Below are 25,020 nucleotides of genomic sequence, written 5' to 3' on the forward strand. Positions count from 1 at the left end.
TTCTGAACATCATTTTAATAACCTCCACCTTGGGCTGTTTCGCCCCCCCCCCTTTCTCTCTCCAATTGAATTTGGCCAATTACCCTGCTCTTCCGAGCCGTCCCGGTCGCTGCTCCACTCCTTCTGCCAATCCGGGGAGGGCTGAAGACTACCCACATGCCTCCTCCGATACATGTGGAGTCGCCTCTTTTCACCTGACAGTGAGGAGTTTCGCCAGGGGGAGGTAGCGCGTGGAAAGATCACAACCAGAGGAGGCGCTAGTGCAGCGACCAGGACACATACCCACATCCGGCTTCCCGCCTGCAGACACGACCAATTGTATCTGTAGGGATGCCCGACCAAGCCGGAGGTAATATGGGAATTCGAACCGGCGATCCCCATTGTGCTGTTTCGTTTTTAACCTCAGAGTATGTATGAGCATATTGAGCCCCAGCATCTGCGAATCGATGCGGTATTCTTGAGGGAAATTACTCGACTTCACCCCCCCTCCACCCAGAATACCTGAACGTTGGCACACCCAGTACTTTTACCTTTCCAGCACTCTCTCATCTCATCAGGGCTTCTTTCTACAGTGCCAGCACTACCCCCCCCCCCCCATCATCCTACTCTCAGCCCCTGCTGCCTCCACACAAAGACAGACCAAATGTATGCTAATGAGAGCCAGGCCAATGGCGGAGCCGCACTCATTTTGAGAGGAAATGGCTTTCAATGATGGCGGACCCTGGGGGGATTTTGCACAAAGTTCAGCTCCACTTTGAAAAATGCATCCATTTTGCCTGTCTCGCTCTCTCTCTCTCTCTCTTTCTCTCTCTCTCTCGCTCTCTCTTTCTGTCCCGCCCTCCTTTTTTTCTCCTCCACAAAAGGGAAAAAAACATTTCCGGGAATATCTTTACGGGACCTCCTCCCCTCCCTTCCCGCCATCTGTATTTAAGCTTGGGGGAGTTGTGGGGAGGTTTCTGGAACCGAGGACCTGTGCTTCATATCTTAACAGAAACAGAAGAAACAAGACAAACGTGTCAGTTCGAACAGACTGCTAAAACCCCATCTGACGCTTTCCCCTGCCTTTGTTTTTGCTCCAGTGTTGAAGTGGTTGTCCCTGAAAGCACATTTTACTGCACACTACGCCATATCCTTTACAAACGCACAATACCCTGCGGGTCCCGGGGCCTAAAAATACCTCAAAGACTCGATGAAAAACAGTTAAGCGCTTAACTGGTGCTCATCATTTCTCAAGGTAACAAACAACGTTTGAACCCGAGCCTCCTCCCTCGTGCCTTGCTTGCCATTAAAGGCCCTGATATTGGACTACTGTTATTTCATTACAATAACTGCCTGAAATTTCATTTCTCAGTGCGAAAAAAGCTGCTCTGTCAGCAAGCTAGCATAAATATGGCTCTGCAATAGGGTTAGCATGCAATATAGGCTAGCCAGTTAGCAAAGGGTGACTGATCTCTACTGTACTGTGCTGGCTGATCGATCTGTAGCAGACGTATTTGCTGTACATTATTTTTGGTTGCATCATGAGGGTCTCAGTACTTTCTAAGCCTGACAGTGGTAGGGCCACGACTACTATGAGACAACGCACAAAGCAGTTAGCATCACTGCATTCAGTCATGTGTGGTGTATGGTGACCAGCATTTGAAATGAGGTTTGCGTCCTAGTGGCTAGCTTAAAGTCGAGGACACGTCTGCTCATCATATGACGGGTGGACTTCGGGTTGGGCTTTTACAGAACAGTAGAAAAAGAATCAAAGTGTGAGGCGTCCGGGTAGCGTAGCGGTCTATTCCGTTGCCTACCAACACGGGGATCACCAGTTAGAATCCCCGTGTTACCTCCGGCTTGGTCGGGCGTCCCTACAGACTGCACTAGCGCCTCCTCTGGTCGGTTGGGGCGCCTGTTCGGGGGGGGGGGGATAGCGTGATCCTCCCCCGCGCTACGTCCCCCTGGTTAAACTCCTCACTGTCAGGTGAAAAGAAGCGGCTGGCGACTCCACATGTATCGGAGGAGGCATGTGGTAGTCTGCAGCCCTCCGCGGATTCGGCAGACGGGGTGGAGCAGCGACCAGGACGGCTTGGAAGAGTGGGGTAATTGGCTGGATGCAATTCAAGAGAAAAAGGGGGGAAAAATCCCCCCCCTCAAAAGAAAAAGAATCAGAGTGTACTTAATCTGGGATGGCCCGACTGGCCGTGAGGGTTTGGGGTTTGCTAGCCTTTAATCATTTTTTATTGGCCAGAAACCCACATAACGGGGTGACATGGAGTCCGACTTGTTCACAGAGATGAATCAGCACGTGTTGAACTGAGCTGTCAGAGGTCATCAGACCCCCCCCCCCCCTCCACCCCCCTTTCCAGCTCTTTCTTTCCCTGTCCATCTCCATTGGCTTTAGGCTTCCCTGATTCAGGCCCCTAATCTTCTCTCTATTCCTTTCTGTCCCTTTGTCCTCTCGCTCCCTTTCTCTCTGCTCTGTTTCTCGGTGTGTCCCCCGTCCCCCGTGAGCCCGTGTTGATGTCTGTGGTCCTTGGTGCCTGTCATATCAGGAGGGGCAATAACCCGTGAAATGACTGTTCTCGCTCTCTCTCTCTCTCTCCATCACTTTTACTCATTCTTGCTCTCTCTCATCTATCTGCTTTCCTCCTGCTCCCTCCTTCCATTCTCTTTCACTCTATCCAGGTCTCTCTCTCTCTCTCCCTCTCTCCGTGCCACACCGCTCTATGCTCCACTTAGCTCCTGGGGCCAGGATATCATGCCGCTGCCATTTAATTTACCGCGCACATGCACATCTGTGCACACAACACACACACACACACACACACACACACACACAGACACACACCTCTAAAACTCTGCATACTGAAATTGTCCTGGTGAGGTCAGGATGAGGTAACTTTGCCCTAGCAGTGTGCATTACGAAGACGTTGTGCAAACCCGTGTGTGCGTCCGTCCCGGTGTGTGCGAGTGCGCGCCGTTATAAAGATGTGCGCCATTCTCATATTTGACAAGGAAATCATTGACACAGAGGAAACAGGAAGTTCTATTAAATCCACTCTATAGAGCACACATCCTTTGTGTGATGCTGTGTGCGTGTGTGTGTGTGTGTGTGTGTGTGTGTGTGTGTGTGTGTGTGTGTGTGTGTGTGTGAGCACGTGTGTGTGTGGATTCTCCAGCCTGTGCCGTGGTCTCCGGGGATCTAAATCAGCCCCATTCCTGGGATGAGCAGGCACTCCCAAGGCAAACACTCCAGATTTAATTATAAGCTCTAAAGAGGATTACCCTGTGCCGTGTGTACGGGTGCAGATATGTGTGTGCGTGTGTGAGAGAGAAAGGTGTGTGCGCATGTGGAAGAGAGACAGACACAAAGGGAAGGAGTTGCGGGAGGTTACCCCCCCCCCTCATTTTCTGCACTAAGAAACACACACACACACGATACCCTCACCTGGGGTGCGTGGCGTAATGCCGGTCCACCTCTTCATAGCGGGGTGCATGGCGGGCGTCGGCTCCTCTTGGCACCATCTATATGAGGAGGCACAAAACAAGTGACATCACTCTGAGTGTGTTCTAGTGTGTGCGTGTGTGTGTGTGTGTGTTTAGAATCTGCTGTCAGAGGCCTTCATTACACAGGCCTGTGCAAAACCAACCTGCAGAACCACCGGGGGACGGCGTTAAATTTAGTCGTCACAGTAATTGGTAGGCTTGTAAGACGGTTTGGCGGGGACGACGCCTATTTATATCTTCAAATTTCCTCGAGCCACGTTCAACCCCCCCGTGTCACTTTATTGCTATTGAGATTTAATGCAGCAGATGTAGTAAATAAATGCCCCGCGGCCCCGTGTCTGGACCGTGGTGGGAGTGGAAGCAGAAGAGGAGAGGAAACGCCACACGGGACGGCACCGAGCACATATGACTGTACATATAGCATGCCATGCAACTCCAGCAAAACGTGTGTGTGTGTGTGTGACCCCAGCTACACATATGAAAAAAATTAGCTTGCGCAGCGCTGACTTCGGGGAGATATTTGGAGTGTACTAAAGGCTGCAGGAGAGGGTTGCAAACACTCTCTCACACACACCAGCAAAACAGCAGGAAGTAGTAGATTAACCTTTCAGAACGGACGTGGGGGTTTTAAACAAGTCATCCCTTTGGGGAGTCGGGGGGGGGTATGGAGCGAGTGAGGGAGACAAAGAGAGAGAGAACGAGAGAGAGATGGAAGTACAGAGAAAGAGAGAGACAGAGAGAGAGATGGAAGGACAGAGGGAGAGAGAGAGAGACAGAATGAGAGAGCGATGGAAGGACAGAGGGAGGGAAAGAAAGAGACAGAGAGAGAGAGAGATGGAAGGACCGAGAGTGAGAGAGAGTGAGTGAGACAGAACGAGAGAGAGCGATTGAAGGACAGAGGGGGAGAGGGAGGGAGGGAGAGAGAGACAGAGTGAGAGAGATGGAAGGACAGAGGGAGAGAAACAGAGAGAGAGAGACAGAACGAGAGCGAGAGATGGAAGGACAGAGGGAGAGAGGGAGGGAGGGAGTGAGTGAGAAAGTGTGAGTGAGAGAGAGAGAACAAGAGAGAGATGGAAGGACAGAGGGAGGGAGTGAGTGAGAGAGAGGGAGGGGTGGGGTGGGGTGGTGGACTGACCATACAGTTTCAATTACCGTTAATCTGGCTCAGGCGCAGGCTCTCACAAACAAACACGGGCTGTTTACTCGGCGGACGTTTAATCGGTCACACACGCACTTCCCGGCGCGAGATGCACACACGGCGGCCAGTGGGTCAAATACACAAACGACAGCGTGTGACACACATGAACATTCACCTCAGGATGTGTACACACGGACCCACACAGACACACAAACCAAACTCTGCAGAGGCCCAACTCGTGCACGTGATCCACGACATCCCAAAGCAGCGGGCACATAAACGTCCACACACACACACACACACACACACACACACACACACACACACACAAACAACACGTTAAGCCGCAGACAAACACATTCTCCAACGCGCAATGGCTCCGCGAGGATCCGGTCGACGGCGGTGATTTGCACGCGCGTATGGGCTCAGCCTCGTGCCGCACGCTAATGTAGCGGTGGCACACAACCCCGTGTCATCAGCACACCTCCGGGACGCCTCCTAACACCCCCGGACGGGGACTATGAAGAGAATCACTGAATCTGCGGCGAGGGCAAGGCCGGACTGCCTCCTCCGGGAGGTGGGCCATTGCAGAAGCATTGCGGATGACACGCTCCCCGTCTACAGTATACATGCATGCGTGTGTCTGTTAGTTTTTGTGAGACCCTTGAAGACATCATGCGAAGACGTGCATAATGTGAGGTGCAGGGTGGGGTGGGGGGGCATCAGTCTCAGTGAGGGGGTGCAGGAAGTCCTTGGGTCTCGGGTGGAAGACCTTCAGCTTCTTTGTGCATGTGTGTGTTCATGTGTGTGTGCATGTGTGTGTGTGTGTGTGCGTGTGTGTGTGTGTATGTTGCAATGTGTTGGACAGGACACAGTACACCGATCAGCCAGAACATTAAAACCACAGACCGGGAAGTGAATAACCCTAATTATCTTATTACAATGGCGCCTGCCAAGAGGTGTGATATATCTGAGGCAGCGAGTGAACGGTTGGTTCTTGAAGCTGAAGTGTTGGAAGAAGGAAAAATGGGCGAGCGTACGGATCTGGCTGACTTTGACTCGGCCCAAATTGTGACGGTTAGACCAGCGTTTCCCAACCCAGTCCTCAAGGACCCCCTATCCTGCAGATTTTCTTTGCAACCCTGAATAGGTACCTGTTCGTAGTTATTCAACCAATCAGCAATGAATTATGGCAGCTGTCGCACACCTTGCACAATTAAGTGCTGTGAGATGATTGGTTGAGTAAGTACAAGCAGGGCTACCTATGCAGGGTTACAATGAAAATCTGCAGGATAGGGGGGTCCTTGAGGACTGGGTTGGGAAAGGCTGGGTTAGACGACTGGGTCAGAGCATCTCCAAAACGGCAGGTCTTGTGGGGTGTTCCTGGTATGCGGTGGTCAGTACCAACCAAAAGTGGTCCAATGAAGGTGAACCGGTGACAGGGGTATGGGTGCCCATGATGTTCATGGAGAGCGAAGGCTAGCCCGTCTGGTCTGATCCCCCAGAAGAGCTACTGTAGGTAGCTCAAATTGCTGAAAAAGTTGATGCTGGCTATGATAGACAGGTGTCAGAACACACAGTGCATCACAGCTTGCTGTGTATGGGGCTGCAGACTGGTCAGAGTGCCCATGATGACCCCTGTCCACCACCGAAAGCACCTACGATGGGCACGTGAGTGCCAGAACTGGACCATGGAGCAATGGAAGAAGGTGGCCTGGTCTGATGAATCACTTTTTCTTTTACATCAAGTGGAGGGCAGGGTGCATGTACGTCGTTCACCTGGAGATGACACCAGGATGCACTATGGGAAGAAGGTGAGCTGGTGGCGGCAGTGTGACGCTCCGGGCAGCGTTCTGCTGTGAAACCTTGGGTCCTGGTATTCATGTGGATGTTACTTTACTTTGCCTGATGGCGGTGGCCTCTTTCAGCAGGATAATGCATCCTGCCACACTGCATAAATGGTTTGAGGAACATGACGAAGAGTTCAAGGTGTTGCCTTGGCCTCCAAACTCCCCAGATCTCAATCCCATCGAGCATCTGTGGGATGTGCTGGGAACACAAGTCCGATCCATGGAGGCCCCACCTCCCAACTTACAGGACTTAAAGGATCTGCTGCTAACGTCTTGGTGCCAGAAACCAGAGGACACCTTCAGAGGTCTTGTGGAGTCCACGCCTCGACGGGTCAGAGCCGTTTCGATGGCCCGAGGGGGAGCTACACAATATCAGGCAGGGGGTTTTAATGTTTTGGCTGATCAGTGTATCTCACTGGAGCAGAGCACAGGTGACAAAAAGAGAAAGAAAGAAAGAAAGAAAGAAGAGGTAAGGGGGAGCGAACGAGTAGATGACAGCGCTAAAATTAAATTACAAAACGGAGACTGCGCATCAATTAATTTCATTTGCTGCAATTGCAAGGAGCCAGGCTTGGTGCTCTGTTGGACTCACGCACACGCACGTGGACATGTGCACACACACACGCACACGCACACACACACACACACACTCAGTCTATTAATGCTCATGTGGTTGCATTTCAAATGGAAGCCCATTTCCTCAAATTAGTGAGCTGCGAGTCTGGTGCCAGATGATGTGCCTCGAAAAACCACTATGGTACAAATGCACACTGCTACACACGCCCACACACACACACACACACACACACACACACACACACACACACACAAATACAAATACACACAAAACGGAGTGAGACTCTGGCTCACCATGGCAACTGGTAAAACAGCAGTATGAAATTCATGGAGTCTGGCTCTGAAATATGCGAGCGGCCGAGATCTCCGAGGCTGCAGCTGATGAACCGAAGGCCTCCGCCGCACAGCTCCGTCACCGCTGTCATCCACCAGCTACCACTGCTTCCACACCACGGGTCCCGTGACCCAGACTTTCCTGCTCGACACACGGGAAGACGCGCCATCCGAGCGCCTGCCCTCGACTTGAACCTCATGATATCATACGCGGTGTCTGTGTGTACACGGAGGTGTGTGTGTGTGTGTGTGTGTGAGGTCGACAGTGGAACGGCTAATGCATTCTGCAGACGGTAGCTGACAGAAAACCAGACTCTGGTCCACATGCCAAACCGCAACACACACAGGCATGCATGTGCACACACACACACACACACAAAGCACACGCGCGTGCACAACTAATTTATACATGTGTTTTGGGAAATTCCTATTCTGCAGACACACGACTGTCCTGTGGCTGAGCTGTAAAATTGGTTTACGTTGTGTTTATAGACATCCATTGTAACCTCTATGTGCGACAATAAACAGTCTACAATAAGGACCGCCATCAGATTTGCCGTATGTGATAGTTTCGACCCTTTGCACGCGCTGCAGTTTACCGCCGAGTGTTTTAATTTTCCTAAAATAACAGGGCACTGTGCTCGCACAACCAGGCGACACACATCGAAACACGCGCGCACACTTTACACATAACCGAAAACATGCACACCCTGGCACATGCACGCAACAATCACGCGGGGGCCGCACAGCTGCCACATTCATCAGAAAGCGCTGCCGGTACTCAGGAAATGAATTTCTCGGAGCACTTCTCGGCTTTGCTCTGAAGTCACAGTGTTCATGTATACAATAACCGTCAAAAAGGGAGCCCAAGTGCGTCGACCAAAAATGCCCGAGCGGGGCTTTTATCCCATCACCCAGACACGCACATTCGCCTTTCCCAAAGCCTCTTTCCCACTGCCGTCTCTTTTCAAAACGGCATAATTACGCTCCTCTTCTGCCGTAGATTCTTCCCCGCTATCAGTCCATCCATCCATCTTACCGTCCGTCTCGGATGCTAATTAAGCATGTGTCTCAGCGTGGAGCCACGTGCCTGGCACACAGTCCCCAGTTGGCAATCCACCGCCTCCTCCCAAATGCATCAGCCTGCAGCCGGCTGGCAGGATGTAGCGAGATATAGACAATGCATCCAATGACTAGCTAACCCCCCCCCCCCACCCAACATAATCACAATGAAATTCAATTGATTCTCAGTTGGTAAAAGAGAGAGAGAAAAAGACGGGAAAAAAATATATACACACATAAGACATTCATGGACAAGGACGGAGAACCTGGAACTGATGAAATGCTACTATAATAGCAGACCCCAGGCAAGGGGCTAAATGAAGCGTATGCAGAAACTATGGACCAGTAGGAGACCTACTTCCACACTGACTTAGAAGCGGCTTGTGGCTCAACATCAATAGAGGTAAACTACTGCCACAACTTGAGATGGAGAGGCTCCAACAGGATGACTATACAATTCAGAACCCCGAATGACCACCCAGTAAGCAGGAGATACATGAGGACAGACTCCAACCAACCGGCAAACGGAAACCACGAGGAGGTAGCAAAGAGGTCAGTTATATCCAAATACCTCCAGAGAGTGAAGCAGGCCCTGAGGAGCCAGCTCAACTGGAAGAATAAGATCCAAGCCCCCTAGGACAAACTGCTGAGTGAGTACCTCAGGCAGCAGAAGACAGAGAGTGGGCTGTCATTGAAGACTAAGCCCTTCTATGGGATGAACCATCAATGCTGACAGACAACACAAAGGCTCTGATTGTAGCGGCACAAGAACAGGCACTCAGCACCAGATCGGTTGAGGAAGGGGTCTACCACACCAGACAAGACCCAAGATGCAGGCTGTGTAAAGACACCCGAGACAGTCCAGCACGTACCGTAGCAGAATGCAAAATGCTAGCTGGGGAAAAAAATACACTGAAGGGCATAACCAAGTGGCTAGGATACAGGAACATCTGTACTGAATACAGACCGGAAGTCCTCAAGTCCAAATGGGAGACACCACCAAAGGTGGTCGAGAATAGCAGAGCTAAGATCCTGTGGGACTTCAAGTTCCAGACTGACAAGCAGGTGCTGGTTAACCAACCAGACATTGTGGTGGTGGACAGGGAACAGAAGTCAGCAGTAGTGATGACGCAGCAATCCCAAGCGACGGCAACATCAGGAAGAAAGAGCACGAGAAGCTAGAGAAATACCAAGGGGTGAAGGAAGAACTAGATCGGATGTGGAAGGTGAAATCCACAGTAGTCCCCAGTGGTAATAGGAGCACTAGGGGCTGTAACCTCCAAACTGGGGGAGTGGCTCCAGCAGATTCCAGGAACAACATCTGAGGTCTCTGTCCAGAAGAGTGCAGTGCTAGGAACAACTAAGATACTGCACAGAACCCTCAAACTCCCAGGCCTCTGGTAGAGGACCCAAGCTTGAGGTAGACCCCCCCCCAAAAAGGGGTGAGGGGGAGAAAGGGGCTAAGGGACATGTAACCAAATATTAGGTGTGCTGGATTTATGTTTATCAAGGAGATTTTGCCTCATTTTCACAAAATCTACAATACAGCTATAACTAGATTTGCAAATACTTTTTCTGTGATGAAAAAGTATGTACTCCAATGATTCTGCCACAGAAAAACAGTTGTAGAAATCATTGACATCCCAAGACTGCCATGACATAGATGTTCTTTAAAAGTATATGTAAACTTTGAGAGATAGGGTGAGGAGCTCGGATATCCGGAGGGAGCTCGGAGTAGAGCCACTACTCCTTTGCATTGAAAGGAGCCAGTTGAGGTGGTTTGGGCATCTGATTAGGATGCCTCCTGAGTGCCGTCCTATGGAGGTTTACCAGGCACGGCCAACTGGGAGGAGACCCCGGGGTAGACCCAGAACTCGCTGGGTGGACTACATGTCCAATCGGGCCTGAGAAAGTCTTGGGATCCCCCTTAGGTGGAGCTGGAGGGCGTTGCTGGGGAGAGAGACGTCTGGAGTGCCCTACTTAGCTTGCTGCTGCCGCAACCCGACCCCGGAGAAGCGGCTGAAGATGAATGAATGATTGAATATAGGAGAGAGAGAGCTATAGACAGAGCTGGGAGAAAAGACAGTGTCATTAATGCATCACATATGTGTGCAATTAAGTGTGTGTGTGTTTGTGTGTATATACATAAGACAAAATGAAGTGGGTATTTGTGAGCTGCAGTGAGTCTAACTACAGCTGGCAAGTATTGACAGTAAGAAGATCAATGTGAAATGCTCGGTTTAATACGCAACAAACACAGCACACACACGAAAACACTTTGCACCGTGCTTTGTTCCAGGAGATTTATTTTTCTTAAACCAAGTCGTCAATCTCTGCTGGAGGCTTATTCTCCCCTCTCACATTCAAGTGCTTTTGAAAAGACAAGTGGAGAGAGATCATGTGTCCAGAGTAGAACTAGCTAGTAAGACAAGTGGAGAGAGACCATGTGTCCAGAGTAGAACTAGCTAGTAAGACAAGTGGAGAGAGACCATGTGTCCAAAGTAGAACTAGCTAGTAAGATGTGGAGAGAGACCATGTGTCCAAAGTAGAACTAGCTAGTAAGATGTGGAGAGAGACCATGTGTCCAGGGTAGAACGAGCTAGTAAGACAAGTGGAGAGAGACCATTTGTCCAGAGTAGAACTAGCTAGTAAGTGACAACTCATTCGAGGAGCAACCTTCCGGATTAGCTTGATTGGCGGTGTTGCGCCGTATTGAAGTTGCCAGTGATAGCATTTGTGGGTTTTAGCAGCGGGGAGGGCACTCCACAGAGCAGAGCAAACTGTACTCTTTGCTAGAAAACTGCAACACCGGAGCAGCACGCAACTTGTGAATCACGACATAATTAACACACCGGAATAAGGACACCGAGTTGAACTACAGCAAACCTGATCGACACTGTCATCTGGAACAGGACAGATTTTTTTTGGGGGGGGGGTCCCTTGGGGGGGTTCCCTTTTTCTCCCCAATTGTATCCAACCAATTACTCCACTCTTCTGAGCTGTCCGGTTCGCTGCTCCACCCCCTCTGCCGATCCGGGGGAAGGCTGCAGACTACCACATGCCTCCTCCGATACATGTGGAGTCGCCAGCTGCTTCTTTTCACCTGACAGTGAGGAGTTACGCCAGGGGGACGTAGCGCGTGGGAGGATCATGCTATTCCCCCTGCCCCCCCCCCGAACAGGCACCCCGACTGACCAGATGAGGTGCTAGTGCAGCGACCAGGACACATACCCACATCCGCCTTCCCACCCACCGACACGGCCAATTGTGTCTGTAGGGATGCCCGACCAAGCTGGAGGTAACACAGGGATTCACACTGGGATCCCCGTGTTGGTAGGAAACGGAATAGACCGCTACGTCACCCAGACACCCCAACAGGACAGATTTTATTACATAGTTGAATACATTTGGGCCGGCACGGTGGCACAGTGGGTAGCCTGGTTGCCCCACAGCAAGAAGGTCCTGGGTTCGAGCCCTGGGTTAGTCCAACCTTGGGGGTCATCCCAGGTCGTCCTCTGTGTGGAGTTTGCATGTTCTCCCCGTGTCTGCGTGGGTTTCCTGCGGGTGCTCCAGTTTCCTCCCACAGTCTAAAGACATGTAGGTCTGGTGAATCGGCCGTACTAAATTGTCCCAAGGTGTGAATGTGTGCGGGTGTATGTGTGTATGTCGGCCTGTGTGACTGCTGGATAGGCTCCAGCATCCCCGTGACCCTGAGAGCAGGATAAGCGATTCGGATAACGGATGGATGGATGAATACATTCGTCTTCCATCGTTTCTCCTTGATTGCTATCACATACTCATAGGTCTACTTTGTGACTTACGCAGTCATCCTTCGCTCCATCTTTCACTCCATCCTCCGCTCCATCCTCCACTTTTCCCATCAGGCTTAAATATTTAAGTGTTCGTTTGAGACGGTTTGATGGAAGAAGTGGCGTGTTTCTGTTGCGATCGCCGACACCGCAGGGCACGACTACTGCAACCTTACTCTTGTCGAGTATTACAGCCGACTGAAACGGGTGGATGTCGTGGCGTGCCCTCTTGCTAGCAAGGCCTCGCCCTTTGGCGCACAAAACCACGCAGTATTAGGCGCTGTGTGTGTGTGTATCACTCAAACACGGGGGGGGGGGCTCTCTTGCCCCCAAACGTATTCTTAACACTTGCACACCTGGACTCCGTCCTCTCCAAGCTCGTTAGCAGCAGATGGTACGAACGCGCCTGCACGCACACGCTCACACGTGCACACACACACGTGCACAGACCAAAGGCTACACACACTCAGACTGGAATGCAGCTGAGTCTGAGTGTGGTAACGGTCCAATATGTCTGGTAATTGTCCTCACCATTAGTACGGGCCGAGGTCTTCAATCCTGACCTTAAAAAAATCACTTTCCGCTTAGAGGAAGGTCCACATGACCCAAACGATAAATAATGGCGCTATTTTTGCACGGGCCACACAGTGCGTGGACGTTTTCCCTTTATAATTGTAGCCCTTCCTTTTTCCCCTCTATGCATGTGCGGACCACAATGGTCAGATGTACAAGGATAATGACATACACCACGTTTCAGACCCTGAGGGCCAGGTAGCGTGATGGACTGTGTGTGTGTGCGTGTGTGTGTTAGCATTTCTATGCTAGTTTGTAATCGGAGGAAAGGCAGAAGATTAGCTCGTCTGTCAAATCATCATGCTGACGCTTGTTCCCACTGATGCTCAGTCGGAGGCATTGTTTGGAGGTGGCGTGTGGCGTGGATCCATGCGAAGGCAAGTTGTTCAAACCGTCGGATCATCAGGCTACAATTACCAACACACCTTCAACTAGAGAGCAAGGAACTAACAGTGAAAGAGACTAGTGCGGTGTTCTGCTGAAAGGGAACCCTACAAAGGGGGAGCGGGGCAGGCTAAGCTAACTGCTAGCCCATGCAGACCAGCAGTTCTAATAACACCGAGGGTGGTGTGGGGGCAGCCTGGCCTGGCGTTGACTGTGTTTTTGGTGTCGTCGTGTGGAGTGCGGGCAGAGCTAGCGTAGGATCAGCCAGGGGAGCCTGGTCTGCTGCGTCCGGTGGGCCCAAGGACCACGGCTCCTGCGCCTGAGGAGGAAACAACAAGGGCAGTCCGACAGGACGCGGAAGCAGCGCAGGCTAAGCTAACTGCCAGCCCATGCAGACCGGCAGTTCCGACAGTCATCCTGGCTGGCGTTCACTCTCTTTGACAGTCATTTTTTCTTTTTTTTGTGTGGATATGTTGGATATATTTCCACCCTCTGTGGGGTTCGATCCGGGACTGTACCGCACCACGAGGCGACATTGCTAACCGCTCAACTAAAGGGGACCGACCCCTTTAGGCGGCACAGTGGCGCAGTGGTTAGCACGGTCGCCTCACAGTAAGAAGGTTCTGGGTTCGAGTCCCGGGGTAGTCCAGCCTTGGGGGTCGTCCCGGGTTGTCCTCTGTGTGGAGTTTGCATTTTCTCCCCGTGTCTGCATGGGTTTCCTCCCACAGTCCAAAAGACATGCAGGTCAGGTGAATCAGCCGTACTAAATTGCCCCTAGGTGTGAATGTGTGTGTGTGTGTGTGTGTGTGTGTGTGTGTGTGTGTGTGTGTGTGTGTGTGTGGGCTCTGTGATGGCATAGTGGCCTGTCCAGGGTGTCTCCCCCGCCTGCCGCCCAATGACTGCTGGGATAGGCTCCAGCATCCCCACGACCCTGAGAGCAGGATAAGCGGTTCGGATAATGGATGGATGGAAGTTGGATATGTGTGTTGTTGTAGTTTGGATATGTGTTCTCTTCTTTGTGTTGCCCTGCTGTGGGCTGGGGGGGGGCGATGTGCCCTTTCGCGTAATGTACACAACTGCATGAAATGAAACGACAAATAAATGTTCCCGATTCCTGACACATGTGGACCTTGACTGCAATACACAATCTTCCAAATCTTCAAAACACAAACCAGCACGTTGTGTTTCAAGAGTCTAAAAAAACAAAAACACAACTACTGACGATGTGGACGTCAGTTGTCCAAGTGAGATAATGTCTCACCTTCACATGTTTTCATATGAAGCTGCAGCCGCACAAACTGGCTAATCTACTAATTCAGCAAATATTATCTTGGCGTGTGTGTGTGTGTGTGTTTGTGTGTGTGTGTGTGTTGCTTATTTATCTGGGCCCCCGGTGTCCCTCCCTCTGTGGGCTTGATTACGTCCCCGCTGTTCCCTGAAATAACATCCAAACACCCCATCCAATGTTTGCTTGTGCATGCACATGAGAGTGTGTGTCTCTTTGTGTTATCACGGCCCACAAAGTAGTCATATGACGCATGTGTGCGCTTGTGTACAAGTCTAAAATCCCTCCCACCAGTGAGTGTGTGTGCGAGTGTAGGCCGGTGAATAAAGATGAAGTGAGCTGGAGAGGGGTCATCCCCCTGTCATTTGACTGTACACACACACACACACACACACACACACACAGCGGATCCCCGAAAAGACCCAAAGGCGTGAGGCGTAAGTGCATTGAGGTGAGCGAGGCCACCGGCTGGTGGTCCGGTACCACACCAGTCTTGGGCAAGCAGGGCCTGCAGCAGGGCCAGCAGGGCCCGGAGACGAGCCTCGGGGCTGCGGATGGAGACCACACAGGTCCCGGGAGGACTCGGTCCACCCTGGACGAGGTGGGGGGGGGATACAAAACAATTGGTTGGCAGGCGGAATCAGAATGAACCAACTTAAGACAAAAGCAGAGAGGAGAGGAGAGGGGCGGAGAGGAGAGGAGAGGAGAGGAGAGGAGAGGGGCGGAGAGGAGAGGAGAGGAGTGCACGGAGCCCGGGGGACGAGCCGCGGAGCAAGGACAGACAGCAGCACTCCGTGGACAGAATCACTTACGAGACTTTGAAGAACAAGAGAGACAGAGAGAGAAAGAGAGAGAGAGGGGGGATAGGCAAAGAAAGAGAAAGAGATAGAGAGGTAGATAGGTAGAGAGAGAGAGAGAGATGCTGAGTGTGTTTGAGAGAGAGGTAGAGAGAGAGTGTGTGTGTGTGTGTGTGTGTGTGTGTGTGTGTGTGTGTGTGTGTGTGTGTGTGTGTGAGTGTGTGTGTGAGTGTGTGTGTTAAAACTCTAAACACACGAAGTGAATAGAAATGTAATGCTGAAATGAGACGCTCACTCTTGTCTTCGTCTCCCAGGAGTGTGTGCAAAAGTTCAGACTGCCGGCGTTAGTGTGCGAGAGAGAGACAGAGAGAGAGGGCGAGAGAGAGAAAGGGAGAGAGCGTAAGAGAGAGAGCAGGAGAGAGGGAGGGAGACAGAGCAGGAGAGAGGGTGAGAGAGAGAGAGGGAGGGAGAGAGGGGGGACAAAGAGAGCAGGAGAGAGGGCGAGAGAGAGACAGACAGAGAGCAGGAGAGACGGCCAGAGAGAGAGAGGGAGGGAGCAGGAGAGAGGGAGGGAGACAGAGCAGGAGAGAGGGTGAGAGAGAGAGAGGGAGGGAGAGAGGGGGGACAAAGAGAGCAGGAGAGAGGGCGAGAGAGAGACAGACAGAGAGCAGGAGAGACGGCCAGAGAGAGAGAGGGAGGGAGCGGGAGAGAGGGCGAGAGAGAGAGAGACAGAGAGCAGGAGAGAGGGAGGGAGAAAGAGAGCGGGAGAGAGGGCGAGAGAGAGACAGAGAGCAGGAGAGAGGGCCAGAGAGAGAGAGGGAGGGAGAAAGAGAGCAGGAGAGAGGGCGAGAGAGAGCAAGAGAGAGACAGACAGAGCGCAGGAGAGAGGGAAAGAGAGAGAGGGAGGGAGAAGGAGAGCAGGAGAGAGGGCGAGAGAGAGAGAGAGAGGGAGGGAGACAGAGCAGGAGAGAGGGTGAGAGCGAGAGAGAGAGCAGGAGAGAGGGCGAGAGAGAGAGAGCGGGAGGGAGACAGAGCAGGAGAGAGCGAGAGAGAGAGAGAGGGAGGGAGAGAGGGGGAGAAAGAGAGCAGGGGAGAGGGCGAGAGAGAGACAGAGAGCAGGAGAGAGGGCCAGAGAGAGAGAGGGAGGGAGAAAGAGAGCAGGAGAGAGACAGACAGAGCGCAGGAGAGAGGGAAAGAGAGAGAGGGAGGGAGAAGGAGAGCAGGAGAGAGGGCGAGAGAGAGAGAGCGGGAGGGAGACAGAGCAGGAGAGAGCGAGAGAGAGAGAGGGAGGGAGAGAGGGGGAGAAAGAGAGCAGGAGAGAGGGCGAGAGAGAGAGAGACAGAGAGCAGGGGAGAGGACAAGAGAGAGAGGGAGAGGGGGGGGCGTGTGCCTGCTAATCAAACAAGCATGAAAGCCGACAGCAAGGAGCAGCTGATGTTAAAACAGCGTAAGTGGCCTAAAAACAGGTCCTGTAAAGGACCTGGGAGACCAGAGACGAGACGTCCTCTGTCCTCTGTCTCACTTCAACTCGACAAGGGAACAAGATCACCCAGCACCGAGATGAACAGCTTCACATTAAATCCCTGACACCGTTTGTACTGCTCTGTGTGTGTGTGTGTGTGTGTGTGTGTGTGTGTGTGTGTGTGTGTGTGCGCGTGTGCAAAAGCACTTGATACGGTCTGGCTTGCTGCTCATTCAGCCCATATATGGTATGGTGCGTCAGTAATATCCCCCCCCCCTCCGCCGCCCCGCTCCTTCCTCGTTCTCATGCTCGCTCTCTTCCTCCTCCATCTTTCTCTCCTCTTGCTGAATAAACGCCTAAGTGTCACTGAACCACATGTAAACACACACAGAGAGCTGGGGCAGAGCCACACAACAACCGCCCAAAACCCCAACTACCACCGGGGGCACTCACACTGAACAAACTGCTGCAGCCCACAGGAACAGCTGCTAGTACCAATGATACAGTCCCCCCCCCCCATTGTACTTTGCCAATTACCCCACCCTTCCCAGCCGTCCTGGTCGCTGCTCCACCCCCTCTGCCGATCCGGGGAGGGCTGCAGACTACCAAATGCCTCCTCCGATACATGTGGATTCGCCAGTTGCTTCTTTTCACCTGACAGTGAGGAGTTTCACCAGGGGGACGTAGCTCATAGTAGGATCACGCTGCCCCCCTCCTGGTCAGAGGAGGCGCTAGTGCAGCAACCAGGACACATACCCAAATCTGGCTTCCCACCCCAGACACGGCCAATTGTGTCTGCAGGGACTCCCACCCAAGCCGGAGGTAACACGGGGATTCGAACCGGCGATCTCCATGTTGGGAGGCAACAGAATAGGCCGCTACGCCACCCGGACGCCCCCAAATGTGACAGTTTTGTCCAGTGTTTGTGATCCATTCAGCCGTCTGTCGGCACCACGCAGGCTGCGGCGAGTTAGGGACGGCGTGAAGCCGAGTAGAACGGCCGGCGACGATGCTCGCCGCACCCCGCAAGCACGCGGGGCGAGCTTATCCCCGGTTACCGAGCAACCTCGGTTCGCATCCTCCACCATCCTCCACACTTAGAGTTTAGTTGCCGCTTCTTCCGCCTTTCCTGCTCTCTTTGCCCACCACTCCCTGCTTCTCCATCGTCCCGCTCCGCCCTCATGTGCGTGCGCTCTCCCTCACAGGCCGGCGACCATCACCTGCCCCAAATTATCCGGCGACTAGAGAAACTGCTGAGCCTCCCGCCTTCATCACAACCCCTCAACGCCCTCGTTTAAACCCCCCCCCCAGGACAACCGCCTCTTCTGGGGTCTTACTCTTGTCCTTCTTTTACCCCTGATCGCCTCTCGGCGTGTTGTGCAGCAGCCCGCCGGCCCGTTCAGGGTTATTCCTGGTGCATGTGCCGAACTCTAACTCGCGGCGGGGCCCGTGTAATTATATACGGGCTGGAGAAGAGCACAGCCCCAGCGCGGAGCCCCGAGTCCGGCCCCGACAGCCAGCTTTTAATCAACGCCGGCCTCCACCACCGCACCGCACAGGGCCCGGCAATAAATGGGTTGTGTGCGCGCGTGTGTGTGTGTGTGTGTGTGTGTGTGTGTGAAGTAAGTCACTGCGCCTATGTATATACATGCACTGTGTGTGTGTGTGTGTGTGTGCCTATTTGCTTTTATGTGTTTGCCAGTGCATTGATGTGTGTGTGTGTGTGTGTGTGTGTGTGTGTGTGTGTGTGTGTGTGTGTGTGTGTGTGTGTGTGAAAGGGAGAAAAGCCACAGTGTGCGTTGCTGTATGTGTTAAAGTGTGAAGCATGTGTACCGTAAGTGACTATATTTGTGCGTGTGTGAACGTGCACGAGCCAACGTCCACATGTGTGTGCGAGAGAAGAGCCAACATTTCCTTTTACGAGTTAAAAGGGAATCGAACCAACGTCAGTGGCGGCTATAGCACATATGAGAGAGTTCACCCATGTGTGCGTGTGTGTGTGTGGTTGAGCAGGGCCGTGTTTGTACTGCAGCTTGGCTGGATGTTGGGGGAGTGTGATGGGAGCAGGCTGCCAGCACGGCTTCCACTGCAGCCAGATGAACCACCACACAGCTTCAGCACGGGCGTAGCTGAGGTCCGCCGCACTCGGGTGGTGATTGTGCGCCCTGCCCTGTGTGCTGCCTTTTGAAGCAGTGTGTTTGTATTCGTCGGTGTGATTTGACGCATGTGCGGCACGCTACCCGACACCTAGACAGCCCATGCAAGAGTTAAAATGTGTTTTTGCACATGTGCATATGTATATAAGCTGACCCTTGATCCATCCATCCATCATCCATCCATCATCCAGCCATCCATTATCTGAACCGCTTATCCTGCCCTCAGGGTCGCGGGGATGCTGGAGCCTATCCCAGCAGGCATTGCGCGGCAGGCGGGGAGACACCCTGGAGCACCCGGAGGAAACCCATCGCAGACACGGGGAGAACATGCAAACTCCACACAAAGGATGACCCGGGACGACCCGACCCCCCCCCCCAAGGTTGGACTACCCCGGGGCTCGAACCCAGGACCTTCGTGCTGTGAGGCGACCGCGCTAACCACTGCGCCACCCCCGAGCCTTCATGTGATTCTAAAACAGGAACGCTTGCACATTTATAGCGGTTATAGTTATATAGCTTGTTTGCATGTGTGTGTGTGTGTGTGTGTGTGTGTGTGTGTGTGGGGTGTGGGGGGGGTGAGCAAGGAGCTCTCCCCCCCACATTTAAAACAGCGCAAATGCATCAAAAGCTTGGACCGACGTGCAAACACACAAGCGCGTGCACACACAGGGGGGCCATATGCTAACCTGATTAACGCTAACATTAGGCTAACATTAGTGAAGCCCCCTTCTGAGACCCCCAGACCAGCTGCTCTATCTCTCACATGCTCTCTGTCATTAACCTCCCTTCCAAATATGAACTCCCAAATTCATTTTTTCTTTTAGTTTTGGAAAAAAAATTTTTTTTGACAATGTGACCAGGAGGGGGGCAGTATTTTGATTTTGAGAGACTTTATTGACCCCCGTAGGGGAATTACGCTCTGCATTTAACCATCCTAGCTGTGTAGTTAGCAGCAGTGGGCAGCCGCAGTGCAACACCCGGAAACCGACTCCAGTTCTTCTTTCCACTGCCTTGCTCAGGGGCACAGACAGGAGTGTGAACCCTAACACGCATGTCTTTTTGATGGCGGGGGAAACCGGAGCGCCCGAAGAAAACCCACCGCAGACACGGGGAGAAGATGCAAACTCCACACAGAGGACGACCTGGGATGACCCCCCAGGGTTGGACTGCGAGGCAACAGCGCAACCCACTGGGCCACCGTGCCGCCCAAAAAATACTGACAAGGAGGTGAACACGTGACAAGTGTAAACGAAGGGGTTTTCAAACCCGCGACGATACCAGGACACTGCCGGTCTTCTTTGTCTCCCACTCTTTCCCTATTCATTCGTTCCGATTCTCCTTGCCGTTATGTCCTCTTGTTCCTCCTCCTTCCCATCTTTCACTATAGCTCTTGATTAACTCATTTACCTCCCCCTCCTCCCCCTCCTCTCTTGCCCAAGTGCTTGCCACCCCTCCCTCCCCCCTCTGCCTGTTGCTGCACATTATCTCATCTCCTCCTTGCTCTCTTCCAGTACCCCTCTTGCTCGCTCACCCATACCTCCTCTCTCTCTCTCTCTCTCACCCCCCCCCCCCCCCCCGTGCTCCACTCCTGCCTTTCTGAGTTGCTATCTGCTGGGCTGCAGCACTTTGGTGGCAGCTTCCCAACGGTTAGCGCACAGCGTGGCGAGGGTGCCAGCACATCCATTACACCTGCACTGTGCGCACACCAGGCCAACGCAAGACTGACAACCTGCTGCGTCAAGCTGGACGTTACCACAACCCCTGTAACACACACACACACACACCCATGTATACACTAACCAGCTCCTCACCACTCACACACACACCCACGTATACACTAACCAGCTACTCCCCACTCACACACCCACGTACACACTAACCAGCTCCTCCCAACACACACACACACACACACACACACACACACACACACACGTATACACTAACCAGCTCCTCCCAACACACACGCACGTATACACTAACCAGCTCCTCCCAACACACACACACACACACCCACGTATACACTAACCAGCTCCTCCCAACACACACACACACACACACACACACACACACACACACGTATACACTAACCAGCTCCTCCCAACACACACACACGTATACACTAACCAGCTCCTCCCAACACACACACACACACACACACCCACGTATACACTAACCAGCTCCTCCCAACACACACACACACACACGTATACACTAACCAGCTCCTCCCAACACACACACACACACACGTATACACTAACCAGCTCCTCCCAACACACACACACACACACACACACACACACACACACACCCATACCCATGTATACACTAACCAGCTCCTCCCCACACAACCACACCCACGTACACACTAACCAGCTCCTCCCCACTCACACTCACACACACCCACGTACACACTAACCAGCAACTCCCCACTCACACACACCCACGTACACACGCCCGGAAAAGGCGGGCCAAGCCGGTAAAGGTCCGTCTTTATTTCCTGCACTGAGACGGGGGCGTGTGCATCACAGGGCCGCTGCTGAATCGAGCGCAGGTGCACACACACATATATATATATAGATGAAGAAGAACGTGCTCGTTAGGGCTTCAGGGGCGAAACCAGGGGGGTGGGCTTTTGCCTGTGGGCATCAAACACCCTCACGGCTCATCGATGCCCAACTGTGTGTGTGTGTGTGTGTGTGTGTGTGTGGGTCATCCATCACGGTGACAGGCCTGTGTGTGTTTATTTAATGATGTAGAGGCTTATTTATGAAGTGATAGTGGACATGTGGAATGAGATGGAAAGGGGGGGAGGGAGAGAGAGAGAGAGAGAGAGAGAGAGAGAGAGAGAGAGAGAGAGAGAGAGAGGGAGAGGGAGAGAGAGAGAGAGAGAGCCCGAGGATGTGACATTAAAACATCATCAAGGTGATGGATGTCCACACACACACAACATTAGAGAAAAGTAGAAGAAGAAGAAAAAAAAACAGCCACTCAATGGATGACAAGTCATGTCTGGATGTGTGTGGGTGTGTTGGTGCCTGTTTGTATGTGTGTGCTCTTTCAAAACTACGTGTTCGTATCTGTATGTGTGTGAGAGAGAGAGTGTGTGTGTGTGTGTGTGTGTGTGTGTGTGTGTATGTGTGTGTGTGTGTGTGTGTGAGGCGTATTCCTGTGGGTGAGCGAGTGTGTGAAATTGTCTGTGACTTCTATGTTCATTAAAGTGTCACATACACTGCCACAGCTGTGTGTGATTCACAGGGTAATGACTTTCAGATAAGGGTGTGTGTGTCTGTGTGTGTGTGTGCTCATGTGCATGTTGTGTGTGCATGTGTGCATTTGTGTGTGTGTGTTGATGTGTGCATGTGTGCATTTGTGTGTGTGTGTGTCGATGTGTGCATGTGTGTGTGCATGTGTGCATTTGTGCATGTGTGTGCATGTGCGTGAGTACGTTTGCATCGACACCCTGGTAAACAAGGTTGTGCTTTCAACTCATTTCAACAAGCTATATAATATCATATAACACAATCATATCTACCTCCTCCTGCGGGAAGGGACGCACAAAAACAACAAAAAAAAAACAAAAAAAAACTACACAAAAAAAGTCTGAAAACCTCCCAAAAAAAAAAAAAACCCTTTAACTCGACGTTTCCACTGCTTGATTTTATTTTATTTTTTTTTGTGTGGCTCAGTCAGGACAACCACAACCGCCAAGTGCTTTCTATGACTCTGTGTCTGTGCGTCTCCCTTCGCCGTGACGGTCCTTAATCTCGACGGCGGCCATGTGGCGCCCGCGACACGTACACACAGCAGCTGAAGCCTGACACACGTACCCCTGAGCCACCCCGGCCACCCTTAAGAAGAGCCCCAGACAGTTTATGTACTCTGGAGGCTTAATTGGCCGGGTGACATCACAGCCTGTCATTAGCATATGGCGAGAACAGACAGGGACCGCGTCATAATTACAAGACTGACCTATCCACCAGCGAGGACCGTGGAAAAAAGGTCACATCAGAGCCGGGCAGAGAGAGGAGAGCAGGGAAAACACACAGAGGGAGAGGTGGAGGAGAGGAGCAGGGGGTTAAGGGTCCATTTTTTGACACCGAATTTAGCGATACACACCCACGCTGAATTGTGGCCGGCCGGCCGCACACTAACACACACACATCCACCCACATCCAGACTTAGAGTCGTGCCCACAGACCCCACACCCCCTACCTCCACCCAAAACCTGCAGAGAGACCAACACCACAAGAATAAGCAGAGACACGAATAGATGTTCAAGCCGCAGCCGAAACTTTTATCTCTCGTTTTGTTTCGGTCAGCCTGGCTTACGGTGCTCACCAGGAAGTACCCTGTGTTACTGTGCTCACCAGGAAGTACCCTGTGTTACTGTGCTCACCAGGAAGTACCCGGGGTTACTGTGCTCACCAGGAAGTACCCTGTGTTACTGTGCTCATCAGGAAGTACCATGTTACTGTGCTCACCAGGAAGTACCCTGTGTTACTGTGCTCATCAGGAAGTACCCTGTGTTACTGTGCTCATCAGGAAGTACCCTGTGTTACTGTGCTCACCAGGAAGTACCCTGTGTTACTGTGCTCACCAGGAAGTACCCCGTGTTACTGTGCTCATCAGGAAGTACCCCGTGTTACTGTGCTCACCAGGAAGTACCCCGTGTTACTGTTCTCATCAGGAAGTACCCCGTGTTACTGTGCTCACCAGGAAGTACCCTGTGTTACTGTGCTCACCAGGAAGTACCCCGTGTTACTGTGCTCATCAGGAAGTACCCTGTGTTACTGTGCTCACCAGGAAGTACCCCGTGTTACTGTGCTCATCAGGAAGTACCCCGTGTTACTGTGCTCATCAGGAAGTACCCCGTGTTACTGTGCTCATCAGGAAGTACCCCGTGTTACTGTGCTCACCAGGACGTACCCTGTGTTACTGTGCTAACCAGGAAGTACCCCGTGGCCCTCATGACTGAAACTGCCCTACCCCTCCCTCTCCCACTTGTTCTAACACACACACACAAAACCAGGCAGGCATGCACGCACACACACACACACACACACACACACACACCTCCAGCCCAGTGGGTCAGGGAGGAGGTGTGTGTGGCCTTCACTGGGTGCTATTAGAGCCTTTTCGCCATTCAAGGCTACAGCAGCTGGCTGGGCTGAAAAGAGCAATACGGTGCGGTGGCGATGGAGGTGCCAGGCAGCTGAAAGGCTGCTCACACAAGGCCGCAATGAGCATTTCACTGAAGTGGCCTGTTTTCATTGCTTTCTAATACGATACACAATAAAAGTAAAGAAGCGCACACTCGTGTAGTAATGTCCACGGTGGGTGTAAAGGTGGCTGGCTGTGCAGGACAGTTTGTGAGCGTCCCAAAGCGATCAAACACCATTATGGATACATAATGCGCCTAGAGTAGCTCAAATTGGTGATATTTATCTTAAAAAGACTCCACTTTCGGGCATCCAGGGGGAGTGGCAGTCTACTCTGTTGCCTACCAACACGGGGATCACCGGTTCGAATCCCCATGTTACCTCCGGCTTGGTCAGGCGTCCCTACAGATACAATTGGCCGTGTCTGCGGGTGGGAAGCCAGATATGGGTACATGTCTTGGTTGTTGAACTAGCGCCTCCTCTGGCCGGTTGGGGCACCTGTTCTGGGGGGGGGGGACTGGGGGGAATAGCATGATCCTTCCTTGCGCTACATCCCCCTGGTGAAACTCCCCACTGTCAGGTGAAAAGAAGCGGCTGGCGACGCCACATGTATCGGAGGAGGCATGTGGTAGTCTGCAGCCCTCCCCAGACCTGCAGAGGGGGTGTAGCAGCGACCGGGACGGCTCGGATGAGTGCGGTGATTGGCCGGATGCAATTGGGGAGAAACAAGGGGAACCCCCCCCCAAAAAAAAGACCCCACTTTCATATTACTTACTATAGAACATGCTCTAATGTCTGGCAAACTAACCAATTTATAGCGTCAGCAGGTCGGTTTAAAATGGCGAGTTGTCTGTACATCCCATGTTGCAGCACCAATAGCAAAGTTAGATGGGTTTATCCTCCTCTGGGTCCCTCAGCATCCACATTTATATCACAGAGAGATA

At 52.3% G+C, this 25,020-nt stretch overlaps 1 protein-coding gene across 1 annotated transcript in view; it reads right to left on the minus strand.

The window, feature by feature from the left end:
- pard3ba (par-3 family cell polarity regulator beta a) overlaps nucleotides 1–25,020 on the minus strand; it is a 178,605-nt gene that overhangs the window by 14,492 nt on the left and 139,093 nt on the right. Inside the window, exon 19 of the mRNA XM_056301096.1 lies at nucleotides 3,434–3,510. Coding sequence (XP_056157071.1) covers nucleotides 3,434–3,510 — 77 coding nt within the window. The remainder of the gene's footprint in view (nucleotides 1–3,433; nucleotides 3,511–25,020) is intronic.

This window comes from Lampris incognitus, chromosome 21 (assembly GCF_029633865.1).
Source record: "Lampris incognitus isolate fLamInc1 chromosome 21, fLamInc1.hap2, whole genome shotgun sequence".
NCBI classification, from domain to species: domain Eukaryota; kingdom Metazoa; phylum Chordata; class Actinopteri; order Lampriformes; family Lampridae; genus Lampris; species Lampris incognitus.